The 26,911-nt window shown below is 44.5% G+C and overlaps 2 protein-coding genes across 6 annotated transcripts in view; one reads left to right on the forward strand and one right to left on the reverse strand.

Moving 5' to 3' along the window:
* SLC51A (solute carrier family 51 alpha subunit) overlaps window positions 1-3,832 on the forward strand; it is a 99,779-nt gene extending 95,947 nt beyond the window's left edge. For all 5 annotated transcript variants that reach the window (XM_029616776.1, XM_029616775.1, XM_029616773.1 and 2 more), the window contains exons 8-9: window positions 1,194-1,299; window positions 1,572-3,832. In XM_029616776.1, coding sequence (XP_029472636.1) covers window positions 1,194-1,299; window positions 1,572-1,717 — 252 coding nt within the window. In that variant the 3' untranslated portion in view covers window positions 1,718-3,832. The remainder of the gene's footprint in view (window positions 1-1,193; window positions 1,300-1,571) is intronic.
* Window positions 3,833-7,248: 3,416 nt separating this feature from the next.
* Window positions 7,249-26,911, reverse strand: part of PCYT1A (phosphate cytidylyltransferase 1, choline, alpha) — an 83,740-nt gene continuing 64,077 nt past the window's right edge. Inside the window, exon 11 of the transcript XR_003858714.1 lies at window positions 7,249-7,489. The gene's annotated coding sequence lies outside the window, so the exon portion shown is untranslated. The remainder of the gene's footprint in view (window positions 7,490-26,911) is intronic.

Here is a 26,911-nt window from a genome sequence, read left to right on the forward strand (position 1 = left end):
TTGATGTCCACGAAGGCGATCTTGGGGTGATTATATCTGATTTCAGGTTAGGGAAACAGTGAAAGAAAGTGCTGAGGTGCATAAGGAGAGGTATAACTAGGGGGGAAAAAAAGGAGGAGATGATGTTGTTGTACAGTTCATTAAGCAGACCTCACCTGGAGCTTTGTGTTCAGTGCTGGAGGCCCTGTCTCGTAGCAGGATATGGACAGTGGAGGCAGTCCAGAGAGAGGATCCCAAAATGGTGCAAGGTCTGCCTCGGAAACCCTGTGAAAAGCAACTTAAGAGATGTAAACATGTCTACCCTAGAGGAGAGGAGAGACAGGGGAAGATATGATAGAAATATTCAAATGCCTGAGAGATTTTAATGCACAGGGGAAGGGAAGGTCTAGAACAAGGGCTCATGGTAGGAGGCTTCAGGAGGGTAGATTGATTCAGGAGCAACGCTAGGAAATGTTTTTTCACGGAAAGGATGGGGGATGCATGCAGCGTCCTCTCAGGGTGGGTGGAGAAGGCTTAAACAATAACGGTGCTCAAGAGGGTGTGGACTAAGCACGGAAGACTCCTCAGTTGTTACAAGTGAAGAGACAGGAGAAAGCATGAGCTATCAGCACGTGTTTAAAGCATCATACTTAGCTGATTCAACAATAGGTGTTAGGGCTGCCTGGATCAATGACAAGGTGGCGGATCGCCTATTGAAAGCACAGTCATGACCTTGTCTGGCAGCCTGCGATAGCAGAATCAGCTAGCAACTAGGTCTGGCTGGCAGGCTGCAGGTACCTCAGTAAGTAGGACATGCAGGCGCTCACATGGTAGGGTCTATGGCAGGCTATACAGGGGATCTTGATGTTTAGGCTGGCTATTTGGATTATTACAGAGCTTTATACTTAGACCTGGGAAAGGTAGAACGCTGAAGTTAGTGGTGGGGATCTTGTAGGCTCATCTGTCAAAGATGGTGAAATACAACCATGTTATTACGTCTGCAGAAACTCCCATTAATGTGCACAAGATACAGTGGGGGAACATTGCCCATTATGGCCTGAGATCCTGCGTAAATCGGTAGTAGATGCGCTGCAGTTCCCGACCTCTTGCACTGAAAGGTCCTGCAGGAATGCCTCAAACAGGGCCTCCCATAGTGTGAGAACTTGCCGTGCTTGCCAGTGTCCTGGACCTTGTTATTGTGTCACCTTTTCCAGATTCTGCTGATCCTGACTGCCCTTCAGCAATCCATCTTTTCAATCCTGGCTAGTGTTGGACAAATCGCCTGTTCCGGTCTATATTCTTCCAAAGCAAGATCTCAGCGTAAGCACAGCTCTACGTCTAATCCAGCTCTCTTTCCTTTTTTTAGAGTATGGTGCAGGTACTGAACAGTTTATCTGTAAAGTTGCATGACTGCACAAGTCTCCTTCCATTGCTTAACTTTTGCCGCATGGCTCAGCTACAGCTATTTACTGTCTTCCCCTAGTGCCGATACCTCCTCCTTACAGTGGGGGCCATGTGATTGCTCCAGGACACTGGATGGAGCCCAAAGACAGCCTTTTAACATATTTATTCTCCTTTTTTTTTTGCTCAAGTGATGAACAACCATTTGCTGATAGTGGAGACCTTCCTCATGGCCGTTGTTGTGAGGATCAAGTACAGGAAGAGGGACGAGAAGGCAGGCTACGGAGGGCTGCCCCTTACTGCTCCAGATGAAGACGCCAATGGAATGAAAGTGTAACCCATGAAGGCGTCCTACCAAAATAATAATTAAAAAAAAAAAAGAACAGTAAAAAAGCCCAAGTTAATCCGACAGGATGAAAAGCCAGACAGCCTGGAAGGTCAGAGACGATGAGGGGCGAGAATATTTTCTTGTAGTGATTTTGGTGCAGTATTTTCTCAGCTGCTTGGCACACCCGGTGTCTGGGCACTTTATATATTGTCAGTCTTTTTCCAAACACAAATAACCTCTTCCTGTGCAACTGAAATAGTAACCTCTCGCTCTCTTTTTTTTTTTTAAATTAATAAAAATGGTGTTTGAAATCTAAATGAGTGGGAGGGCGTTAACAAAAGACCTTCCCGTGTTCCTTTGCCTGCTCCGACTGTTGAGAAAAGCTTCGGTGCAGGATGAAGGAAAGGGGGCCAACATTTCTGGGAGCTGCGGCAGCCAAAGACCTGATGGACGGTTTCAGCTGTGCGCGTGTGTGTCTAAGGCCAGCTGGATGGAAAGGTTAAAGAAATACAAAACCTACAGCAACAAGTGGCCTTTTATGTGCACGGCCCACAGCGAGGGGAAACACGGCGAGGCCCACCCTGTGTGGCTATGGCAGGAGCTCTCATATCCGCCGGTCAAAGTCAAAAAAAGAAGCCAAACTGAATTCTTGAAACCGACTCAAAGCAGACCGGAAAAAAAAAAAAAAAGTGCAAGCTTTGGAGTTCGGCAGCGGTGGCACCACTGCCCACTGCCCCAGTCTGTTTTTCTAACTGGAGCTCAAAGAGTTAGAGCTCGTGCTTGCTAACTCCAGGCCAAGGACTTTGTCCAAGCGCTGACCTTACAGGGGCAGCTCTATTCACTAAATCAGAAGCAGGCAACTCCAGGCCTCAAGTTCCCTAAACAAGCCTAGTTTTCAGGGTATCCCGCAGTGAAGATGCAGGAGATATGCGAGCATTCTGTGAAGGCAACGCATGGAAATCTATCCCATGCACATCACTGTGGATAGCCTGAAAAGTAAACCTGTTGCCACGCTGCTAGGAGGCCACTACTCTCTGGTCATTTTCTTTCTCTTATTACTTTGTCAGGCCACACTGAAGCAGATACATAGCTTAAGTGGCCAATTGCTCTACTCATCTGCTTTCCACCAAGACATAATGGAATGAAAGGCTGACTCAACTGGTACTAGAATCTAACAATGCACATACAGCAACGTTCGAATGCACCCACAGGTCACTATGTTTATCCCGGTGCACTCCGAGTGAAAAGGCAGGAGGCAGCACAGTCTATGGACTATGGCTGTTGTTTTTGAGGTTAGCATGACAAAATACCAGTCCAGTGCCGACAGGAGGCCATGCTTTGTTATGAGGATCTTTGCATGTGATTCCCAGCAGAGAAATGATTACTCTTTTATACTGCATAATGTAATCATCCCTTCTAAAGCTCATATCAAAATACAAAAAGCAGTCAGTCACTTTGAGACATACAGCTCCATGCTTTTTATGTCATTAATTAGGCAAGGCACTAGAATGTCTTCCAGCCTCTTCACTGTAGCCGCAGGAGATAACATTAAGACGAAGTATCTCCTAGCGTTTCTTGCTCCTGACCACCAGGTCCCTGGTTTCAGCTGACCTCTTTTATTTCCCCATCATCTTCTCCCCACACTTAGGTGTAGATTCTAAAAGGTGCGCACCCTTCCTGGCACACACACACACTTGGATGCACCAATTTTATAACATGCACGTACTGGCCACCTCCAGCCCCGCCCCTTTCTCTGGGCCCAGCCTGTAATGGGGGGTTACGCACGTGGCCGGGTCCCTTTGAAAATGCGCGCAGCGCACACAAGGCCCAGCCACACGCGTAACCTGTTTTTTTTACGCCCGTGGCCATTTTAAAATTCGGCCATTAATACACTGCTGCTCAACTTCTTGTATCCATCAGCCCAAATTGCTTCTTCCTGCTGCTGTTTCCACCTCTCTTTGAAGGTTATCACAAGACTATTCCAAGTTCAGGCAAGTGGGTTTTCCTGATATCACCTTCCTCTGCCATCTGGTTATGGTTATGTTTTAGGGCTTCAGATTGTAGGTTTCAACTGATACCACACCCCAAAGCAAATAAAAATAAATAAAATAAGTGGTTATTGGATAATTGCCTCCCCTTGTCTGCCTTCGATCCTCCACTTGGTTTTTGTGCCCTTTCCAAGTTGACAAGTTTTTGCAAGGAATAGGCCTCCATTCTCCCACCAGCTCCACTGCACAGCTCCTCCCAATAGCAAAGGTAAGAGGACAGAATAAGCAAGGTGAGTGAGAAGAGAGAGGGCTGGGGCTGCGGAGGGAAGAGGGCGAGGAGGGGCAGCATGCACAGGTGCCGATTGCTTTTTCCCCTCCCTTTGCCCGTAGAGTTTCTTACTTGTAACAGGTGTTCTCCGAGGAAGCAGGATTCAGTTCTCACACATGGGTGACATAATCCGATGGAGCCTGGCACGGAAAACTTGCCAAAATTTCTAGAACTTTGAGCCTTTTTGAGCATGCTCACTCATGCAATATGCCACGTATCGGGGGAGGGGGGAATAACCCATGAAATGGAAACCCTATTGCACAAGGAGATGGGTGGGTTTTGTGAGGACTGCCATCCTGCTGTCCTCGAACACCTGTTACAGGTAAGCAACTCTGCTTTCTCCAAGGACAAGCAGGATGGCAGTCCTCACACATGGATGAATCCCAAGCTACAGGCTACCCACCAACATAAAAGGGGACCCACAAAACACCAAAAGAGGTGCCAACGGGCACAACAATAACCAGTTTTGTTGGTAACAAGAGAGGAGGGGGCAACCTAAACAAAAACAATGGGCCCCAGTCGGGAAGAGAGTTGGGTTCTAAACCACAAACAAGTTCCTAAGAACAAACTGGCCAAACCTTCTGTCACATTGGCCATCCCTATCCAGACAATAATGCAATGTAAACGTGTGGAGAGAACTCCACGTTGCAGCTCTGCAGATTTGCTCCATGGGAATTGCTCGCAAGTGCGCCACTGATGCTACCATGGCTCACTCTCAATGCAAAGCCAGCATAGCTCTCGGCTTTAACGGCAGGGGGGAATGAAGAAAGGTGGATCTATATTCAGGCAACAATCAACAAGGCCTGAATTACATAGTCTGAATAAACAGATAAGCATGGGTGTAGCTTGCTTATTGCGGTGGTTAATACCCCTAACTAAATTAAGCTATTTCACTTAGATGCAGTTCCAACACTGCTCTCTACATTAATGGCGGAGGTGGAAGGGAAATAGAATAAAAAAAGGTTACTAAGAGCCAAGAGAAACAAATAAGTATCGGGCCGATTCAGTAAAGTCCGCGGGAGAGCGGACGAACGCCTGCTCTCCCAGTGCGCGCACAGGCCACTCGCCTGTATGCACGATTCTGTATTTAAATTAGGTGGTGCAGTAGAAACGGGCAAAAGGAGGCAAAAGAAGGCGCTAGGGACACGCTAGTGACCTGGAGCGGCAGCTGTCAGCGGGTTTGACAGCCGACGCTCAATTTTGCCGGTGTCGGTTCTCGAGCCCGCTGACAGCCACGGGCTCGGAAACCGGACGCCGGCAAAATTGAGCATCCGGTTTTCGGCCCGACAGCCACCGGCCCATTTGAAATTTTTTTCTTTTTACTTTTTTTACTCTTCGGGACCTCCGACTTAATATCGCCGGGCGAGCTTACCCCTCCACAGAATCATGGATGACAACTGTATCGGCCAGTGACACCTTTGATGCCCCCCTGGGTACTGGCACATGCTGTGTCAGTAGCACGCCGATAAGCACATGAAGAAATTAGAGCAGGGGCTCAAGGTAGGTAGGTGCTGGCCCTGGTGCCCCAATGCCAAAACTGCACCGCCTGCTCCGCAGCCGCCTGCATGCACTTCTCAAGCTCCTCCTTGAATATCACCAATGCCCCGACCAACTGGGTGCCAGAGGTAGTCACATCCTCTTTGGATTTGAGAGAAGCATCGATGGTGGACACCTGGACTGATGGAGGCCGTGGCTAACCCCTGGATATCATGTTGAATTGGCTGATCTCCCCACTGGGTCACTTTGGGGGCATCACAGAATCTACTGGTCCAGGATGGGATGGAGTCCCCGTTTTCTTTGGCATGAATCCCCCATGCCCGGCATCATACATCAACAAGGACTGATGCCAATGCTTCTTTGGCTTTCCTTTGATGCTCTGATCAGTCTCTTCCTGGTGCCGAGGCTGATAACAACGAACCCATCATCTTTGACTTGAAGGAGCTAGGTGAGTGTCTGTCTCAGACGCCTCTATCAGCCTTTAACGTCGATGAACAGATGGTGCCACCGATGTTGAAGGCTTGATGGTCATTAGTGCAGCTCCAAGGTCCTTTGATGTTGATGCCTATGTCTCCGACTTGCCCGATTCAAAGAGTCACTCCATCCCAATGTCCTTTTGGAGTCATCTGGATGCATTTGCTGCAACCCTGAATGTCATGCAATGCCTCAAGGCAGAGGACACGTCTATCATGGGGATTTTTGTTAGACATGGTCCTCATATACAGGGTATCAATCACACAAAAAATGCCCAAAAGAACACTTATTCCAGAGCCTCCAAAATTGTCACCACACATCAAACCAGAAAACGGCCACTGGTATACATTTGACAATAATTGTAAAATGTAGAACCACCAAATGTAGATCAATTGAATATATTTGTAGGACCTCTGATCTACGTGAGAATGTTAACCATACAGACTCATTTGTAGTATACAGGTCCAAATTTAATTTATTAATCAAAAAAATATTTTTTTTTTCAAATTTTTATGTTTAAAAGAAGTTGCAAGACCCACACTATCAGCAGCTGTTCAATGCATCACCGTCGTACTAACTATAATCCACCTTTCAAAGAGAGGAAAACCACTCCACTAGATAACTCTTAGCGGGTTTCGAAACACGGCCGTGTCGGGACGCTGAGGACGTGAGACGCTAAGGACGTCTAAAAGCTGAGTATACCGTCCAGGACTGTCAGTTTACAAAACCCGCTAAGAGTTATCTAGTGGAGTGGTTTTCCTCTCTTTGAAAGGTGGATTATAGTTAGTACGACGGTGATGCATTGAACAGCTGCTGATAGTGTGGGTCTTGCAACTTCTTTTAAACATAAAAATTTGAAAAAGAAAAAAATATTTTTTTGATTAATAAATTAAATTTGGACCTGTATACTACAAATGAGTCTGTATGGTTAACATTCTCACGTAGATCAGAGGTCCTACAAATATATTCAATTGATCTACATTTGGTGGTTCTACATTTTACAATTATTGTCAAATGTATACCAGTGGCCTTTTTCTGCCTCGTATACATGGGACATCACTTAAATCCTGTGGATGACATGGCATCATGAAATAAAAGGGATACAAAATTGAAATCGATGGCTGGCAGTCACTGATTGCACCATGCCCCCTCCCCCTGGGGAAGAACAAAGAAACTTACCCAAATATTGATAAACCTAAGACAATAAGGGCCCCCAATGAATATGAAGTAGAAAAACACAAAAAACACAAATGTAAGTTTGAAAAAGAAAAGAGGCTATTTTAATACCAAACTAGAGTGAGACATGAGGCTCTGCCGAAAAGAAGAGACTGAAGGGACCCGCCTGGATGCATGTTATAACAACATGCTCAGCATGCTCAGAGAAGCTCAGACAAAGTTCTTGAAACTTTGACGTTTTCCTTGCTGGGTTCCATCGGATGATGTAAGTCATGTGTGAAGACTGCCATCCTGTGTGTCCTCAGAGAATTGCGAGTACTGTATTAATTGGAAACAAAACAGACAATTCTGTAAAAATTTCCTATTTTGTTTCATTTTTAAAGCAAAATAAATTCATTTTTTAAAATCTCTTTCGAGTAACCTAACTCATACCCTCTTGATGAAAATTTGTTCCCTGCTTGCTCCTGCTGTGATTGTAAATAACCATTGTACATTTTTGTCAATCATTTACCAGAGTCTAAGCAGATGAATGTGATATTCTCATAGACAACAAAGCATTTGATTCATTAATTTTTCTGATTTAAATCTCCTGCTGGTATAGTTAAAAGGACCCTCATAACATTCACAGAATGTTATTCAATGATTACTGGCATGGTTAAAAGGTAAGGTGAAAGAGGCTATTTTAGCCAAAAAAAAACATCCTTCAAAAATTGGAAGGATCCATCTGAAGAAAATAGGAAAAAGCATAAGCATTGTCAAGTTAAGTGTAAAACATTGACAAGACAGGCTAAGAGAGAATTTGAAATGATGTTGGCCGAAGAGGCAAAAATTCATACTAAAAACTTTAAAAATATATATCCGAAGCAGGAAACCTGCAAGGGAGTCTGTTGGACTGTTAGATGACTGAGGGGTTAAAGGGGCTCTTAGGGAAGATAAGACCATTGGAGAAAGACTAAATGAATTCTTTACTTCTATGTTTACTAAATAGGGTGTTGGGGAGACACTGGTTCCAGAGATGATTTTCAAGGGTGATGAGTCAGATGAACTGAACCAAATCACGGTGAACCTGGAAGATGTAGTAGGCTAGATTGACAAACTAAAGAGTAGCAAATCACCTAGCCCAGATGGTATGCATCCCATGGTTCTGAAAGAACCAAAAAATGAAATTTTAGATCTAGTAGTAAAAATGTGTAATCTATCATTAAAATTATCCATTGTACCTGAAGACTGGAGGGTGGCCAGTGTAACCCCAATATTTAAAAAGGGCTTCAAGGGTGATCCGGGAAACTATAGACTGGTGAGCCAGGAAAAATAGTGGAAACTATTCTAAAGATCACATTCATAGAACATATAGGAGGCCATGGTTTAATGGAACACAGCCAGCATAGATTTACCCTAGGGAAGTCTGGTTTTTTTTGTTTTGTTTTTTTTTGAAGGGGTTAATAAATGTGGATAAAGGTGAGCCAGGAGATGTAGTGTATTTGGATTTTCAGAAGGCATTTGACAAAGTTCCTCATGAGAGGCTTCTAAGAAAACTAAAAAGTCATGGGATAGGAGGCGATGTCCTTTCGTGAATTACAAACTGGTTAAAAGACAAGAAACAGATTAGGATTAAATGGTCAATTTTCTCAGTGCAAAACAGTAAACAGTGGAGTGCCTTAAGGATCTATACTTGGACTTGTGCTTTTAAATATATTTATAAATGATCTGGAAAGGGATACAATGAGTGAGGTGATCAAATTTGCAGGTCATACAAAATTATTCAGCGTAGTTAAATCACATGCGGATTGTGGTAAATTGCAGGAGGACCTTGTGAGACTGGAAGATTGGGCATCCAAATGGCAGATGAAATTTAAAGTGGACAAGTGCAAGGTGATGCATATAGGGAAAATATTAATAACCCATGCTGTAGTTACACGATATTAGGTTCCATATTAGGAGCCACAACCTAGGAAAACAATCTGTGTCATAATGGATAATACATTGAAATCGTCAGCTCAGTGTGCTACGGCAGTGAAAAAAGCAAATAGAATGTTGGGAATTATTAGAAAGGGAATGGTGAATAAAAGTGAAAATATCATAATGCCTCTGTATTGCTCCATGGTGAGACTGCACCTTGAGTACTGTGAACAATTCTGGTTGCTGCATCTCAAAAAAGGTATAGTTGCACTGGAGATGGGCGACCAAAATGATAAAGGGGATGGAAAGGCTAAAAAGATTAGGGTTGTTCAGCTTGGAGAAAGCTGAGAGGAGATATGATAGACCTCTATAAAATCATGAGATGTCTAGAACCGGTAAATGTGAATCTATTTCAGATAATAGAAGGACTATGGAGCACACCATGAAGTTAGCAAGTAGCACATTTAAAACAAATTGGAGTCTATTCTTCTTCTCTCAATGCACAATTAAGCTCTGGAATTTGTTGACAGAGGATGTCGTTAAGGAGGTGGTGTAGCTGGGTTGAAAAATGGATAAGTTCCTAGAGGAGAAGCCCATTAATTGCTATTATGGCATGAGTAGCATGGGATCTACTTATTAATGTTTGGGTACTTGCCAGGTACTTGTAACCTGAATTGGCCACGGTTGGTAACAGGATGCTGGGCTTGATGGACCCTCCGTCTGACCCAGTATAGAAACTTCTTATGTCAGAACCTTTGATTTGGGACAATATCTAATAACTGGCCCACTGTAGTAGTCATCCTTATTAGAAATTATTTTACAAGTCCAGATATTCAAGTTATATATTTTTCAAGAATTTTTATGGTGCAATAAAAAGTAAGAAAGAATACTCTCCTTCAATTTCCCATTTATTGCAATTTGCCATCATAGTACTATGTTTCATTGCCAGCTTCAGGGGCCTAATTCTATCCTTGACAATCTTTAATGTCACCAGTTTATTTATATTCTTCGATAAGTGCATAAGTAAACATAAAAAATGGGTGAGCACCAAACTTAATGAGCCAAAGGTCATTCACTAACAACATATATATATATATATATATATATATATATATATATATATATATCATATCTATAGCTGGCACAGCAATAAAACATCATGCAGTTCACAGAGTATTATAGAGGCTTTAAATATATCATGTAATGAATAATGCTGTTTAAAAACACTAAACAGCTGTTACAGATGCCCGTTATATCAGATTTATTGAACAGTCTTAAAGGAATATGCTTCAATCTATTTCCATATTCAAACCCATAGGTTGCACAAATTACATCCTGTAAATCAATCCCTGTTCCCACCCCTCCAATCTTCATAGACCCGGTCCAGAATTGTCCATTTGATATCACTGAATGAATGTTTTTCAATGAAATGTGAGACGTTAGGAGCTTCTAGCTTTTGTGTTCGTAAAAACATTTTTATGCTCCATTAAACGGGTTCTAACCATGTGCTTCGTCTTCTCAACCTACTGTAGACCGGAGGGACAGATGATCAAATACACCACAAATGAGTTCCGGCAGCTAAATTCTTGCTTTATGATGAAGGTCCTTCCTACATAATCCGTTGTATACGCAAAGAGCACATTTCATAAGATGTGCATACTTGTGCCTGATCGACTATAGGCATTGAAATCACCGGATCTAGAGTTGAGCGGCATTCTTGCTGCAAGTGAAAGCAAAACGTGGGGGTTCCTGAAATGTTTTACATTTTTATATTCTGCAACTTCCATTGGTAAATCCAGTGCAGATTACACAAATACATTCATAAAATCATCACCAACAGTAAAATAATACAATAAAAAAACATATAAACCTAAAAAGGGGAAAAAAATTAAACAGAATTGTTAAATGCCATCTTAAAATAATAAGCCTTAACCATCTTCCAAAAATGTTTTAAATCTTATGATCATATTTCTATAGAAAGTTCATTCCAAAGTCTGGACCCAACATAAAAAGAGCACATTTATATGAGGTCTGAAACTTATAGTTCTCTACCTGGAACATACCAATTCAGCTGCTGTGCAAGTATACAGCCTGTCTCAGCATAAAGTAATTTATATAAGATAACAATTCTAAATTGGTATCTCCAACCTTTCGGAAGCCGATGCAGAGAGAGAGAGAGAGAGAGAAGACTAGGCAAAATATGTTCAAAATAACCAATCCCAGTCTCTATTCTAGTGGCAGCATGTTGCACTAATTGCAGCGCTTGGAGACGTTTGGCTGGAAGCCCAACCAGTAGAGGCCACAGTAATCCAAATTCCCTAAAACTAATGCCTGCAAAACCATCCATAACAAATTACGTTTCAAAAAAATCTTAGTGGTTTGAGCGTTTTTAGCTTAGAAAAAGAACAGTTACTTGAGATTTAAATGTTAATTGAGAATCCAGAAAACCCACCAGGTTATGAACCTCTGTATGTAATGCTAATGTTTTATCATAATACCTTATACTCATTAGGCTATGAATATTCTTACTAACCCAGAGAATTTGAATCTTTTTAATGTTCAGCATCAGCCCTCTACTATTCAGCCAGTTTTTAAGTGCTAAACAATTCTACAATAGCATACAAGGAAGTGAACCATCTGTTTCACATGGAATATATAGCTGGATACACCATAACAAAGGGTATAGCGCTATTAAGGTGAATGGATCCAATTTCAAAAGATTCAATAATCAGACTTGAAGTCAACACATTCTTCATTTAAGTGATACTTTTGCAGAGAGGTCTTTGGGTCTCCCGACACGGGCCATGTTTTGTCACAAGGGCGGGACAGAGCCCAATGGTAAAGCAGTGGAATATATGACTTAAAATGTGTTGAATATGAAGCAACAGGATTCAATGTAGAGCCCTACGGAAGGAGGTCCAGAGCAACTTGGGAATTAGGCAACCCCGCTTTAAGAGGTTTCAACCAAAGCTTTCACATGTAAACCTTATATTTAGGCAACACAGCTTTGAGAGGAGTTTCAACCAAAACTTTCAAAAGTATTTACCAGTTCGATGAAAAAATGGCAGCTCCGCCATATATAGCTGGATGTCATCAGCATACATAAAGTACTGAACTCCAAGAGAGTCAATCACCAAACCCAAGGGAGCCATGTAAATGTTAAATACAGCAGACAATACAAATCCCTGTGATACTCCCCCACAAACATTTATTCATTCCAACTGTAATGAACCCCTTATAAAGCAAATGTTGCTTACCTATAACAGGTGTTCTCACAGTACAGCAGGATGTTAGTCCTCACATACGGGTGACATCACAGGATGGAGCCCTGTACGGAAAGCTTTGACTGACACTGGCACACTGAGTGCACTGAGCAATCTCAGCCTGCAGTTATCCCTGTGAACCACAGGTGTCTCCCTCAAGTCTCGTCTTACAGCTAAACGTGCAGGCGAAACTAAAATAAAAGTGAAAACGTATACAGACCCAACTCCGCAGGGTGGCGGGTGGGTTTCGTGAGGACTAACATCCTGCTGTCCTGTGAGAACACCTGTTACAGGTAAGCAACATTTGCTTTCTCACAGGACAAGCAGGATGGTAGTCCTCACATATGGGTGAGTACCGAGCTGAGGATGCCCGAGAGTGCACCAAATAAATCCAAGACACACAAATGGCACAATGACGGGGGTGGAATTTGGAATGGAGGGCACCCTGAAACCCTTAACGGGTTGGTGGAAGGATGTTGGGTGGTTAAACCAAAAAGAATAGGAGTAGACGGACTGGCCAAACATGGAGCATGCCGGCTAGTCGTATCTAAGCAATAATGGGCTGCGAAGATATGGAGAGAGCGCCAGGTTGCAGCCTGGTAAATATGTACAAGCAGCACTGGCCGAAGAGAAGCTATTGAGGCTGGGACGGATGCAACAGAGTGTGGTTACACAGTGTTATAATGAAATGCCTGCTTGTTGGTAGGAAAAGAGATACAGACTGTCAATTAGGAGGAATAGGTCTGTTTGCCAACTGGAACTTGCAACTTGTCTCTTGCCACAAAAGGAAAGATTTAGGTGGAATTTCTATGGAATGTAGTGCGATCTAGATAGAATGCAAGTGCACTATTACTGTCCAAGGAGTGGAAAAACCCTCTCTCTCTGGTGAGAGACAGGTGTTGGGAAAAATGGGCAGAGCATATTCTGAGTAAGGTGAGATGCAACGTCTACCTTAAGAAGGATATGAAGTTGAATACGTAAAACCACTCAGTCACTGAGGAACGCAGGATCGGATGAGTATGTAACAAGGTGTGTAACTCACTGACCCTGTTGGCAGAAGTGACATTTATGAGGGAAAGAATTTCCCATGCCAAACAGTGAAATGAGAGGAATGGAAAAGCTTGAACGGAGAATGTATGAGACTTATAAGCACGAAATATAGGTTCCATTCCGTGACTAGTGAAAATAGAGGCAGCTTGATCAGTGGATAATCCAAGGTAAGCTGACTCAGAAGGGGTTTACCATTAATCGGGTATCCCCACTTCCAAACGATACACCAATTGAAACAGAGATGTAGCTATGTGGAGGATGTCTGGGGAGCAGAATCCGAGGGAGCAAGAGAAAAGAGTGGTGTAGAAAAAAGGGTAATACCCTTTTGAATGCGTCATGTGGTAAATCATGCCATTTTGAATGGTAGGATTTGTGTGTGGAAGGTTTTGTGACGCTACCAGTACCTGAGAACATCAGTGAGTCTACGATTTGTGAATGACTGGTGAGAAGGCAAATTGGTTACTGGTGTGATAGATTGAGAAGTATGGGAAGCATACTGGTCTCGGCCAGGACGTGGGTCTGAGGAACACTGAACCCCGTTCCAGTTCAGCATTAGAAGAGTGCTGGCTATGAAAGGCAGTGGAAGAGACACATTTAAGAGGCCCTTGATGGGAACGCATTGGAAAACATGTGTAGGGAGTAGAATCTGTGCACCGTATGGTTCGATTCGGACGCAGAGGGCAAGTTCGGTTGACCTCAGTGTTAGAAGATTTTTCCCACTACACATGTAGTGTCCGAGACCATTCGAGAGGATGGAAATCTACATGGAGAAGGTCTGCTAGTGCATTCAGTAAATCTCTTAGATAAGTGGCCCCAGGATGCATGGCGTGAGCAAGGGCCAAGAGTAGAGCTGCACAGCTTCCTTGCAGAGCAGCTAAGAGGTTGTGCGTGCTTGTGTGTTAGACAGCAAAGGGACAATGTGCTTTCCGTCTGTATGCACAAAGATTTGTTGCAGAGGCAGTATTGGAAGGCATAAGGGTATAACTCATGGCTACAAGCTCCAGGAAGTTCATGTGAAACTGTGCCTGGAGTGGAATAGACGCATATTGGGTTGAGAAGATTTTAGGTCAAACTTTACAACCCTGAGTAAATGCGAGCATGAGCAGAATCAGACTAGGTTTTGGTTCTAGATCTGCAATATGGATGAGGGACGAAAGCGGTTGAACAGCTTAGACCCACTGATAATGGAAATTCACTGGATCTAACCCATAGTAGTTTTGGATCTATGAGGAAAGTGCATAGTGAAAAAACCTCATGGCCCGACAATGAAGAATTGAGGGGCTGAGGTTATGGAATATGCGCGCAGGGACATGTAAGAATTTAGTAGAACGTCTGCGCGGATGCTGGACAGGAAGGTCATTGTGACTGTGGTGTCCAGAAGTATTGTATAAGGAATTTATGGCAGTGACAGTAATCCCAGGTAGTAAATTTATAGTGAATCATGAAGAAGTTAGTGCTCCTTGCATGGACTGACTGTGGTTATATGCAGCTGTCCAAGCAAGGAAAAGCGTGAATGATTTTGCACTCCATAGAGAAACAGCAGTCACCGATAGTGATTCAATGAAATATCCCAGTTGCTGAAGCTGGTGCGACCGGCAGAGCTTGGGATTGTAATATTGTTGACTCACCATGAAGCACATAGAAAAATAAGAGGTAATGTACTTACTGCGATCTGGAAGCATGGTGATGAGAGATACCATTTTACCTGTGCCTTCTGAAGACAGTTTGTATTGCTGAGGTCCAGGATGAGCGGAGAGTAACTACTTTCTGTTGAAAGAAAGAATAGTGTAATTAAAACTCCCCCCCCCCCCGTGTGCTTTGTAGTGTCTGGGGGGAGTGTACCTGGAACCTTGGTACAAAGTGGGGTGGCCGCTCTGATATCTGGCCAGTTGGGAGACCAGGAGGTGTCCAACTGGAGGGGCTGATGTAATCTGGATATCATGTAACCTCCCATGGGAGCATGAACGGTAAAGTCTTACCCGCATTTGTGTGTGCTGTACAAGGAGACATTGAGACCTGTCGTCAGGCTTCGAGGTGGATTTGCAATTGAGGTAGTATTTGCTGGATCTCGTGTTTAGCAGATCAGCGAATGCATCTGGAACTTTGGTTCTGAATTAGGAACCAGAAGCCAGAGTATTAACCAGTACAGAGCCCTGTTGCTGAAAATGGGAGGATGTCCTGATGCAATCCCAAAGAAATGATAGAGAGGTTTTCTTGGTACTGTGGCTGACATAGCTGGCATAGCGATATGTGACACTAATACAGTTCTTGGAAGGTACATGACCTAGAACTTTTCGAACCATATGGCCCAAATGAGAGAACACATCTCAATGGGAATGCTGCAGAAGCAAGTACTTACCATCCGACGTGGATTGCCGAAGGACGAGCTGGATGAAGACTGCTGGCTCCATGGATTTCAGGAGTCATCGAGGGGTAGCCTGTCGGACGTAGACGTCCGTCTCAACTCTGATGCCTGGTATGGTGGCACAGATATAGAGGAGATAGGCTGGGCGTGGCTGGCACTACCACCGTAATCCACAATCCCGCACAGATATCGGTGGGGCATACCTTGGGAACATGGGAGCCATCTTTGGCTCGTGAACCCGGCCCTCGTCGCAGCAGCTCGATGTCTCATGATGCCAGTGCAGAATTCTTCGGAATGCGTTCCGGTGTTTCTGGAGCACCAAGGACTGCCAGCACTGCGGAACAGTGGTGATGGCAGTGGTGATGTTCTTGGACCGGGCATTCTCCAGCACCGATGTGCTGGATGGCGTCGGTGGCGGACGTTCACAATGTCGGTGACGATGCGTGCCACAGTGCTCGGCCCGGTCTTTCCCCAGCGCCAAGATGGATGCCCTCGCTGTCTTGGATGGCGACTGATGATGGACTGTCAGCATGCCTGCACTGCTCCTGGCACTATGTAGTGTCGTAGGCTAATACGGGGCTTTAATAAAAACCCAAAGCATGGAGCACTGTGTTTAGGCGCGGGCATTAAGTGGAGGTGCTATGTCGGTATTCATTGGTGTCGATGGCGGCCTCAGCGGCCTCAAGGGTATTGTCAAAAATATATATATATGAAAAAACGTCGATGACCCGGGCAGAGAAATGACGACAGTGATGGAAGCACTGACAGCATCGGCGTAGGTATCTATGGAAATGATGTGGCATCGAATAATCGAAAAAACATTGTTGGCATCGGAAATATGATACCGGCATCGACTGAGTCGATGACCGCATCGATAGGAACATCGAAGACACCGATGGAAATGACTTGGGCGTTGAGAGCATCGATGTATGGAGGCGGGCGCCGACAGCATCGGCATGGTCATGGGAATCAACGGCATGGCCACGGGCGTCAACGGTATCGATTGGATCGACTCGGGTACCAATGGCGTCCATGGCATCAATGCCACCGACATGGGCACTGATGGAACTGACATTGGCATTGTCATTGATAGAATCCATCCTGGCATCGATGGCATCGACATTGGCATCAATGACATTGACATTAGCATAGATGAAATCGACATTGGCATTGATGGCACCGATGGAATTGACCCAGACATCAATGCCATCGACCTGAGCATCGAATCCATCGATGGAATCAACCCTGGCATGGATGCCATTGGTGGAATTGACCTGGGCATCAATGCCATGGACAATGGCATCGATGGAAATGTCCTTGGCATCGATTACATTGATAAAATAAAGGATGGCATCGATGGAAATGACCCTGGCATCGATGTAATTGCCCTGGGTGACAGTGGCATCGACCTGGGCATGGATGGCACCGAGACAAAGGTGTGCATTGATGGCATCCATCTGGGCAACGATGGCACCGATGAAACCCAAGGAAAAATCAGTGCCATGGATGAAAAACATGGATGGCACTGACAGAAACGATGCAGGGACCGATGGCATCAGTGTATCGTGGGGGGAGGGGTACCGATGGCATCGAAGAATCCAGGACTGTCTAAAGGGGGTACCGATGGGGGCATCGACTGCGAGAGGGTACCGAGGAAATTGAAGGACCTGAAATTGACAGGGGCCCTGGCGGCAATGGAAACCGTGGAAGTCCCTGTCCCATTAGTGCTAATAACCAGGCAGAGTGTCACAGAGGGACACTCGCAGGCTATGTGTGGCTAACTGAAAACATAGGGAGAGGGAAGGCCGCAGTCGGTTGGCAGGCCAGGGAGGTGACAGGAACCGACTGAAAAAACAGGGCATAGTACTCACCGAGCGTCGAATAAACGTACGCGAAGGGAGACCCATGCAGGGAAAAGTGTTTGTGAAGTAAAAGTTTAAGTGTTTCCGTAAGGAAAAAGTGTTAGAATTTCTAACAGAGCTCCTAACCGCTATGCTTACTGCAGTGCGGAAAAAAGAAGACTGAGGGAGACACCTGTGGTTCACAGGGATAATTGCAGGCTGAGCATGCTCAGTGCACTCAGTATGCCAGCGTCAGTCAAAACTTTATAGAAACTTTGACAGAAAAGTTTGCTGTACAGGGGGCTCCATTCTGTGATGTCACCCATATGTGAGGACTACCATCCTGCTTGTCCTGTGAGAACCCGTTGTTTTCTTTCTGCTAAAAATGGCCTAAACCACTGCAACAGAAGTCCCCCAAGCCCAATACTAGCTGAGAAATCACAAATTGGTGATTTACCATATCAAGGGCAGATGCACTTTCTAAATGTACCAACAGGCCAGATAACCCTTTATCTAATCTTTGATCAACATACCAGTTAAAAACAACATTATTATGGGCCTTATGAAATCCAAACTGAGGTTTATCTAAAATTGAATTTTCCACCACTAATTCTTCAAACTGCACCAGGGCACATTTTTCAATGACTTTCGTCAATGTTGGAAGTTGGGAAATTGGGTGGTAGTTATTTAGCTCTAATAATGATAACTTTTTATCTTTTACCAATGGTTTCACAAAAGCTTCTTTCAATTGAATCGGGCAATGGCCCTCTGACAACAAAGCATTCACTATTATTCTTAAAATTTCAAGTTTCAGATCGTAAATGTTTCACAATAAAAAAAGTTCAAAGGTCTAAATAAGCAGCAGATAGTTTTACCATACTAAACATCTGAATGTTCCCTATCCGATTCCTCCCTTAAAACAGGCCACTTAGCTAATTGTTCATCTTCATTAAATGTTGAATGATTCACCCTGGGCTCAATTTGCATTCTAATATCTTCAAATCTTCTTTTCAAAATAATCAGCAAGTCTCTCACAAGCAGGAGACAGCTGGGTACCTGCGCTGGAACGAGGAGTTAACTTGCACATGGTGACGAGGAGTTAACTTACACATGGTGTCAAAATGTTCCAGGGGCTGATTGATAATTAATTAATTCAATCCTTTAGGCATAACAACTATCCCGGGTAATTTTGCATTGTTTTCTATATTCCCGCAATTGTGTATTATATTGAATTTTATTTCCTTCCCAGTGATCCTTCTTCCACAGTCTTTCTAATTTCCTGAAATTCCTTCGGCAGAGTATTAAATCTTAATTAATGGCCCTGCAACTATCGTAAATCTTAGATAAGGAAGAGTTCCATTTACCCACTAGACCATCTACATCCAAGCCAGACCATTCCTGACCAGCTAATTCTTCTCTGCACTGGTGCAAACAGCCCTTGTTAACCACCAATGGACGGATAGATTTTTTTGTTGATTTTACACCTTCTCCCTTAGGCCTCAAGCCCAGAGCAGGGGAGTCTAGCCATCCTAGGCAATGATGTCACTGCATCATGTGATATGACATTCTCCCTCTCCCCCCCCCCCCCGAACCGCAAAAAAAAAAAAAAGCCTACCATGCACCTCCAAGTTTACCACCTGATCTCGTCAAATCCACCACCCTCTTCTAGCACACTGCTCCTACACACATTTTAAAAATGGCACCCCTGCATCCTCCTACAGCACCCTGCCCACTTCCCTTGCTCTAGGGAGGCAGATGCCTAGTCCCGTGCAATACTCGCACCGGACCTGCTCAAGCCTATTTTAAAATCCCAAGTTATTAAACTATGGTCTAACCTCAGGGTTTGCAAAACACAAAGATTAGACACAGACATAATCCATTCCTCTTGATGAGTTGGAGGCTATCAATTAAGTAAAATTTGCTGCTTGCACTGCTAACACGAATTCCTCTGTATAGCAAGAGGAACAGTCTTTAGCATGAATATTAAAGTCACCAATGAATATAGTTTTGAACAAGTGAGACAGAAAAAATATTCAACTAACTGGTTCAACTGAGAAATGATATAGCCTGGGGGATGGTACAATACACAGATTTTCCAGTCCAAAAACCTTAAAAATCAAAGACTCAATTGGGGATGGAGGACAACTAGATATTCTTTTTATATTCAAGCCTCATTTATATAAGATCAGAATGCCCCTGCCCTTCCTTTTTGGGAAGGCATATTGCAGATATTTAAAACATCAAGGACATACCTGATTAAAACAGAAAATATCACGGTCTTTTAGCCATGATTCTATTATAAAAATTAGATCAAGATGCAACTGATCTCTTACATTTAAAATGATAACATTCTTTCCCCCTTACAGATCCAGCGTTAATATATCCAATTTTTAATTCCTGGTTCTCCACTCTCTTAAGCACAGAAAAATCTAACTCAAGCGTTAGCAGCACCCTAGAAAAAATTCTAGGCCCAACATCATGGCCCGTACATTGAGGAATTCCAGCATACCTGCCTTAATAATCACAGCAATAAACACCCACTATTATGTATGCAACTAACAAACCAAATTTGAAACCCTCCATTATTCATATATCTTTAAGAATAAAAAAAAACAGGCACATTTTCGCACACAAAGAAGCTTGCTCCTGTCCCTTCATGCACATGACTGAGGTGCATGCCCCCCCGATGCACAGCACTTTAGTCAAGGACCTAGCTGAAGTCATCAAGTAGGCGGGGAAAAAGAGAGAAGAAAGAGAGAAAAAGCTAAAACAAAACTTGAAATACATAAACAGCTTTGATATAGTTTATGGATGACTCCATAAAATATACCAATGACTCCTGTTAATTTGACAAACTGATGCATAGGATACCGGCCTAGAGAGGAAGCGCTCCCCCATCCCTTTGGATTGACATTTAAATTCATTAATATTAAGACCGCAATTGTCAAAGGCATAAAAATTGACCCACTAGAACATTCTTTTTAAATACTGCATAGACGTTTCCTTTCGTTAGGCTTCTATTTAGTAGTAGATACTCGACTGTACATTGAGAATTCAGCCATGGAACTACCACAGAGAAGTTTCTGAACCATTCCAGACCACAAAGATACCGTCTATGTACTTCTTCTTCCAGCATACCAGAAACTGAATCAAATCACTATTGCATGTATACTGCTTCTCAAATGTGGCAAGAAAGATGTTTGCTATGTCTGGAGCCACTGCGGCACTCATGACCGCACCTTGTATCTGCATAAATTATTGTCCCTGGAAAACAAAACGTGACCTGCAAGATGTGGAGGGGAATTAGGGCTGGAGGGTACTGGAAGCCAATAGTAACAGGTGGGAGAGAGAAAAAGGGAAATAAAAAAATGGATAAAGTGCATAGCTTGCTGGGCAGACTGGATGGGCCATTTGGTCTTCTGCCGTCGTTTCTATGTTTCTTCATACTGCACCAAGCTATAAGTATTATGGGTGACTATTGAGTTTGTGAATGACCTTTGCCTTGTTGAGTTTGGTGCTCATCCATTTTCTGTTTTATCCACTTATCCAGGAATATAAATAAACTGGTGGCACTGAAGATAAGTCAAGGATAGAATTATGCCCCTGAAGCTGGCAAAGAAACATAGTATATCTTGGTGAGTTGTTTAAATGGTAAAGTGAGTATTCTTTCTCACTTTTTATTGCACAATAAAAATTCTTGAAAAATATATAACGAATATCTGGACTTGTAAAATAACTTCTAATAAGGATGACTACCACAATGGACCAATGGTTACATATGATATGCCCAAATCAAAGGTTCTGACGCTTGCTAAATACTTTTCTGTGAGGAAGTTATAAGGGTCCTTTAGCCATACCAGTAAGAGATTTAAATTAGAAACATTAATGAATCGAATGCTTTGTGTGTTGTCATTGTACATTTTTGCCATTCAACATGGTGCCAGCCCAGCCTGGTGGTAGAGGGGTTTTTTTAGCTGCAGACCCTTTTGTTTTTCCTTTCATTTTCTAAACTTTTTTTTTATCACTTTAAATAATGTCATTGCTTGCACTAAATGAATAATTATAAAAGGCAGCAAAAACTCCTCTGAGTATCGATCTTCAAGCCACTTCAGTAAATCTGGAAGATAAAAGGAAAATTGGTTCTTACCTTCTAATTTTCATTCCTGAAGTACCACACATCAGTCCAGACAAGTAGGTTGTGCATTCCTACCAGCAGATGGAGGCAGAGAACTAAAAACTTTGAGGCACTGCTACATAACCGAGTGTGCCACCTGCAGTCCCTCAGTATTAACCTGTACCCAAGCCAACTACAGAATAACAACTCCTCAACAACCCCCTAAATGAAGGCTAATGCCAAACCCAAACGTTGGAGCCCCCAAAACAGAAAACCACAAATCAACCCCAGGGGCTAACCATAACCTGGCAAACGTCTTTAGGTTCTGTATATATACATTCTGACAGTTCTTTCCAATAAGCATGCCAGAACACAGACTTGCCGTAATGGTCTTGAGAACATTAAGGGGCTAGGGTCTCTGGTCGGATCTGTGATACTTCAGGAATGAAAATTAGCAGGTAAGAACCAATTTTCCTTTCCTGTTTGTACCGCAGATCCGTCCAGACAAGAGGAATGTCACAAAGCACCCCTACACTGGGCGGGCCCGCAAAAGACCCCTCTAAACACACTTTCACCAAAGATTGGCTCTCCTGGAGCCTGAACATTAAATGGTAACGGCAAGATAAAGTGTGAAGAGAAGACCACGTCATCGCTCTACAAATCTTTTGTGCCGACACAGACACTCGGCCCACAACACTGCCTGCCCTCTAGTAGAGTGCACACGCAACCCCTCTAGAATTCTTCTTCCCTTACAAAGGTAGGCCGAAACAAAAGATTCCTTCAGCCAACATACTACTGTGACCTTGGAGGCCTTCCATCCATTTTTGGCACTTCCTAACAATACAAACAAATGAACAGACCATGGAAAACTGTTTGTGACCTTTGCCTCCGGCAACTCAGCAGATCAATTTGGGAAGGCAGGAGCTCCACAGTCTGATTCAGGTGAAATAAAGTTACCACCTTAGATAGGAACAAAAGTACCATGCGCAAAGTCACCCCCTCATCCGAAATCTTCAAAAATGGTTTCCTCCATGACAAAGTCTGCAGCTCAGAGATCCTTCTGAATGAAAAAATTGCCACAAAAAATACCACCTTCAGCGTGAGGTCCTTTAACAATGCCTTCCTCAATGGCTCAAAATGAAGGCCCACAAAGCACCCACAAGACCAAGTTTAAACTCCATGCCAGACCCAATCTATGCACCAGCGGCTGCAGATGCTCGACCCCCTTCACAAACCTCATAACATCCAGATGTGAGGCCAACAACATTTTCCTGGAGGTATACCTTTGAGACACCCCAAAGTTGGCACCTGAACCCACAAGGAATTGTAAACTAAGCTCTTGAAAATCACAGGCTGAGTATCCTTTTTGTTGCAAGCGCTTGCTTTCAAAAGTCAAGAAGCAAGACAACAGTGATCTGCCCGGTCTGAGAAAATAGGACCTTGCCTTAATAGCCCCCTGCAAATGAACCAATCTCAGGGACCTGTCAATTGTGTGCTGAACCAGATCCATGAACCATGGATGATGCAGCCTCTTCGGCACCCCCGGTACCATCTGTTTCTGATGCCTCTCGATGTGCCTAAACACTCGACCTATTAACAGTCAAGGAGGGAACACATATAGCAAGATCCTTGTTGGCTATGGAAGAACCTGAGCATATATGCCCTCAGCTGTGACCTATCATCTACAGCTAAGAAACTTGCTGCCTTGGCATTGCTCCTTGTCACCATCAATTCCAGATGGGGGATTGGATAAAGCCAAAGGCCTCCTTAAACAACTCGCACTCTCCCAGGTCCAACTGTTACCTGCTGAGATAATCCACTTGCACATTGTCCACTCCCGCAACATGTGAAGCGGCTATCCCCTGCAAATGTCACTCTGCCCAGGCAAAAAGGTCCTGGGCTCCTTGGGCAGCCACGTGACTCTTCGTTCCCCCTTGCCAACTGATATAAGCTATGTTGTCACATTGTCCGAAAACACTCTGACCATTCAACCTTGGACTTGTGGAAGGAATTCCACCAACCCCCTGCACACTACTTTTGTTTCTAAGCAATTGATAAACCAGGATGCTTTCACTGGTGACCACTATCCTTGTGCCAGCCGTTCTTGACAGATCACCTCCCAACTCTTGAGGTTGGCATCAGTGATCCCTGTAACCCAGTCCAGAACCTCCAGGCCCATCCCTTTCTCCAAATTGGGCCGACACAGCCACCACGAGAGACTGGACCTGGAAGTATCCTGCAGTGTAAAGCCCGATGAAACTTTTCTGACAACGGATTCTAGCGCGACTGCAATGCCTCCTGTAAAGGGTGCATGTGGGCAAAAACCCATGGTACCAAATTCAACGTAGATGTTATTGAACCCAGAACCTGAAGATAATCCCAAGCCCTGGGAATTATCATCTGCAAAATGTGCACCACTTGGGACTAACTTTCAAATCCTCTCTGAGGTGAGAAACACTCTGCTGAGCATCGAACTTTGCCCCCAAGTATTCCAGCATCTGGGTAGGGTTCAGGTGATTCTTCACCCAAGTCACCACCCAGCTCAAGGACTGCAACATATTCATCACTGTGTGCACCGACTACTGGCATACCTCCTCCGATTTCCCTCGGATAAGCCAGTCATCTGGATAAGTATGAGCTAGGATCCCCTCCCTGTGGAGAGCTGCTGCTGCCACCACTATCATTACCTTTGTGAATGTGTGAGATGCAGTCGCCAAACCGAATGGGAGGGCGCAAAACTGGAAAAGTTACCCCAGAACCATAACACAAAGAAACTTTGATGTTCTTCCCGAATGGGAATGTACAGACAGGCTTCTGTCAAGTCTAGCGAGGCCCAAAAAACTCCACGAGACAAACTGCCGCTATCACAGTCAGCAATGTTTCCATACGGAAAAATGGGAAACTCACAGTATCACATTCCACCTTTTGCAGATTGAGGATAGGACGAAAGGCTCCTTCCTTTTTAGGCACAACATAGTAAATAGAGTACTTCCCGCGACTGCGCTCCCTGGCTGCTTCCAGTACTATCATGCCAGCAACTGAAGGTGACACAATGTGTCCTGAATTGCTGCTTGCTTGCCTCAGACACTACAATGAGACACCACGAAAGCTTCCATGATGGGGCGAAAATTTACCTCTAGGACCAATTGATCAGAAGAAATCCTGGTCCACTCTTCGTAAAACTGTGATAGATGGTCTTCCACCACCATCTTGAGAGAGTGGACCAGCCTGGCTTCATTGTGAAACCTTACCGCTGCCAGCCCCCTGGCCGGCACCCTCTCAGGGAAGTCTCGAAAGAATTGCCACCTAACGGAACTCAGGTTCTGCCCTGAAGACAGTGCAGAACTCTTACTGGGACAAAAAAAAGCCGCAACTCCCGACTCCTAGAGCAAGGCAGGAAAGACTTCCTGTCATCTTATCATCTGGCAGTTTATTCCCTTTAGACTCCCCCAAAACCTTCAATCACTTGTTTCAGGTCCTCCCCAAACAACAATTTTCCTTCTTTTAAAGGGAAGATTACAGAGCTGAGACCTGGACCACATATCAGCTGACCAATTCTGCAACCACAGCAGACGCTGCATTGATGCTGCAGCCATATTCCTGGCTGAAGTCCAGCTCAAGTCACAAAGTGTGTCAATCTCATATGCAATCTCAGTTGCCTATTAACACCAGCGTTTGCTGAAGATCTCCTGAGACTTCTGGATCCAGCCCTCTGCATCAGACTTCAACAGATCGCTGCTCACAGGCTCAGCGCCAAGACTTCAAACATCCTTTCCCAATGAATCTCTAGCTTACAGTCCTGCACGTCCTTTAATGCTTTCAAACCCGCAACCTGAATAGTCGACTTGTCAGTGACCACAGAGACTGAAGCATGTACCTTCAGCAATACCAGTAGCTGCAGGATATTCTCCGTGAGGGGATACAATTTTATTCTGGCTCTAGCCACCTTGGGGATCGCCTCTGGGAAGTCCCATTCCTGATTCACCAGCTTCTTGATCCTTTTAGGGAGAGGAAAGTCTTTCGATGGGCCCCAGAGTTCAAACATGGGATCTACTCCGTCATTGTCAGACTCCTCCTGGACCACCTTTAATACCCAGTTCCTTCCGAACATGGGAAATAAGGGGCCTCAATTCCTTACGGAACAGACGAACCACCTGCAGGTCTCCCTCTGTTATTGGGACCTCTTTGGAATCAATCTGATTGACATCCACTGTGAGGATCTGCTGGGTCATCCTGATCTAACCCTGGACCAATCCCATGACCATCTTCTGGGTCATTCAGGTCTGAATTATCTGAGCCGCCAATCCTCTCAGGATGGTCCAGGCCCTCCTGGTGAAGAAGGTTCCCTGACCCCTGGCCAAGGAGCTCCTAGGCCTCTCTGCAGCAGAAATGCCCTTTTATAGCCAGTGCTTTTCCTAGTTAAAAATACTTTTTGCATAAGCAAGACAAATTCTGAGGAAAACTCTACTTCATCTTCTCAATTGTCCGGCCCTGAACTCGCATCTCCCTCCCGACAGGATCGCCAGAGACAACGGGGAAGGGGAGTCCCTGGCTTCCTGAGAATCTGTCACCTTCCGAGCTGTAGCCCTTCTCCTGCCAAATAGGCTGTTTAGGCTCCCAGAATTGATCCTGACAGGGCCTTGGGAACCTATGGCTCTCCTACTAGCCTTATTCCCCCCCGCCCCCGAGGGCCCCTCCCTTCCAGAAACGAATCACAGCCAAGCACCGCTGCATTCATCTGTCCCCGAGCCAGGCTGCCGGCCTGATAAGCTTTCCTGCACTGGGAAACCACTGTCAGCGCTATCTTGTCTCCATGTGGTCGGGCCTACTGCAGAGGCACAGAAGCTGCGTGATCACGGCGCGCGGGAGAGGAGGGGAACACGGCCCAATGCAGCCTCTGGATCCCCGAGCAGCCCGAAGCCGCGAACAGAGGAGCTACACTGTTTCTTTCCCCAGCCCGGGCCTGTCCCAATGATCAAACCAGAAACAGCTGGCGCAGTTGCTGCTGAAAGAAAAATGTAACTTTTTTTTTTCTTTAAAGAAACAGCAGCCACAACAAAGGAAGAAATTCAAGCAAAAAAAAAGGAGCCTTCAGGGGATAAGAGGGAACCAAGACCCCTGGATCTGCTGTGGGCTAAAGCTGATCAGGGATTACCAACCCCTCGCTTGTCCAGCTCAACCTGAAGGATGGCCCACAAAGGAACCTAA

The sequence above is a fragment of the Rhinatrema bivittatum genome, chromosome 9, assembly GCF_901001135.1.
Source record: "Rhinatrema bivittatum chromosome 9, aRhiBiv1.1, whole genome shotgun sequence".
Classification (NCBI taxonomy): Eukaryota; Metazoa; Chordata; class Amphibia; order Gymnophiona; family Rhinatrematidae; genus Rhinatrema; species Rhinatrema bivittatum.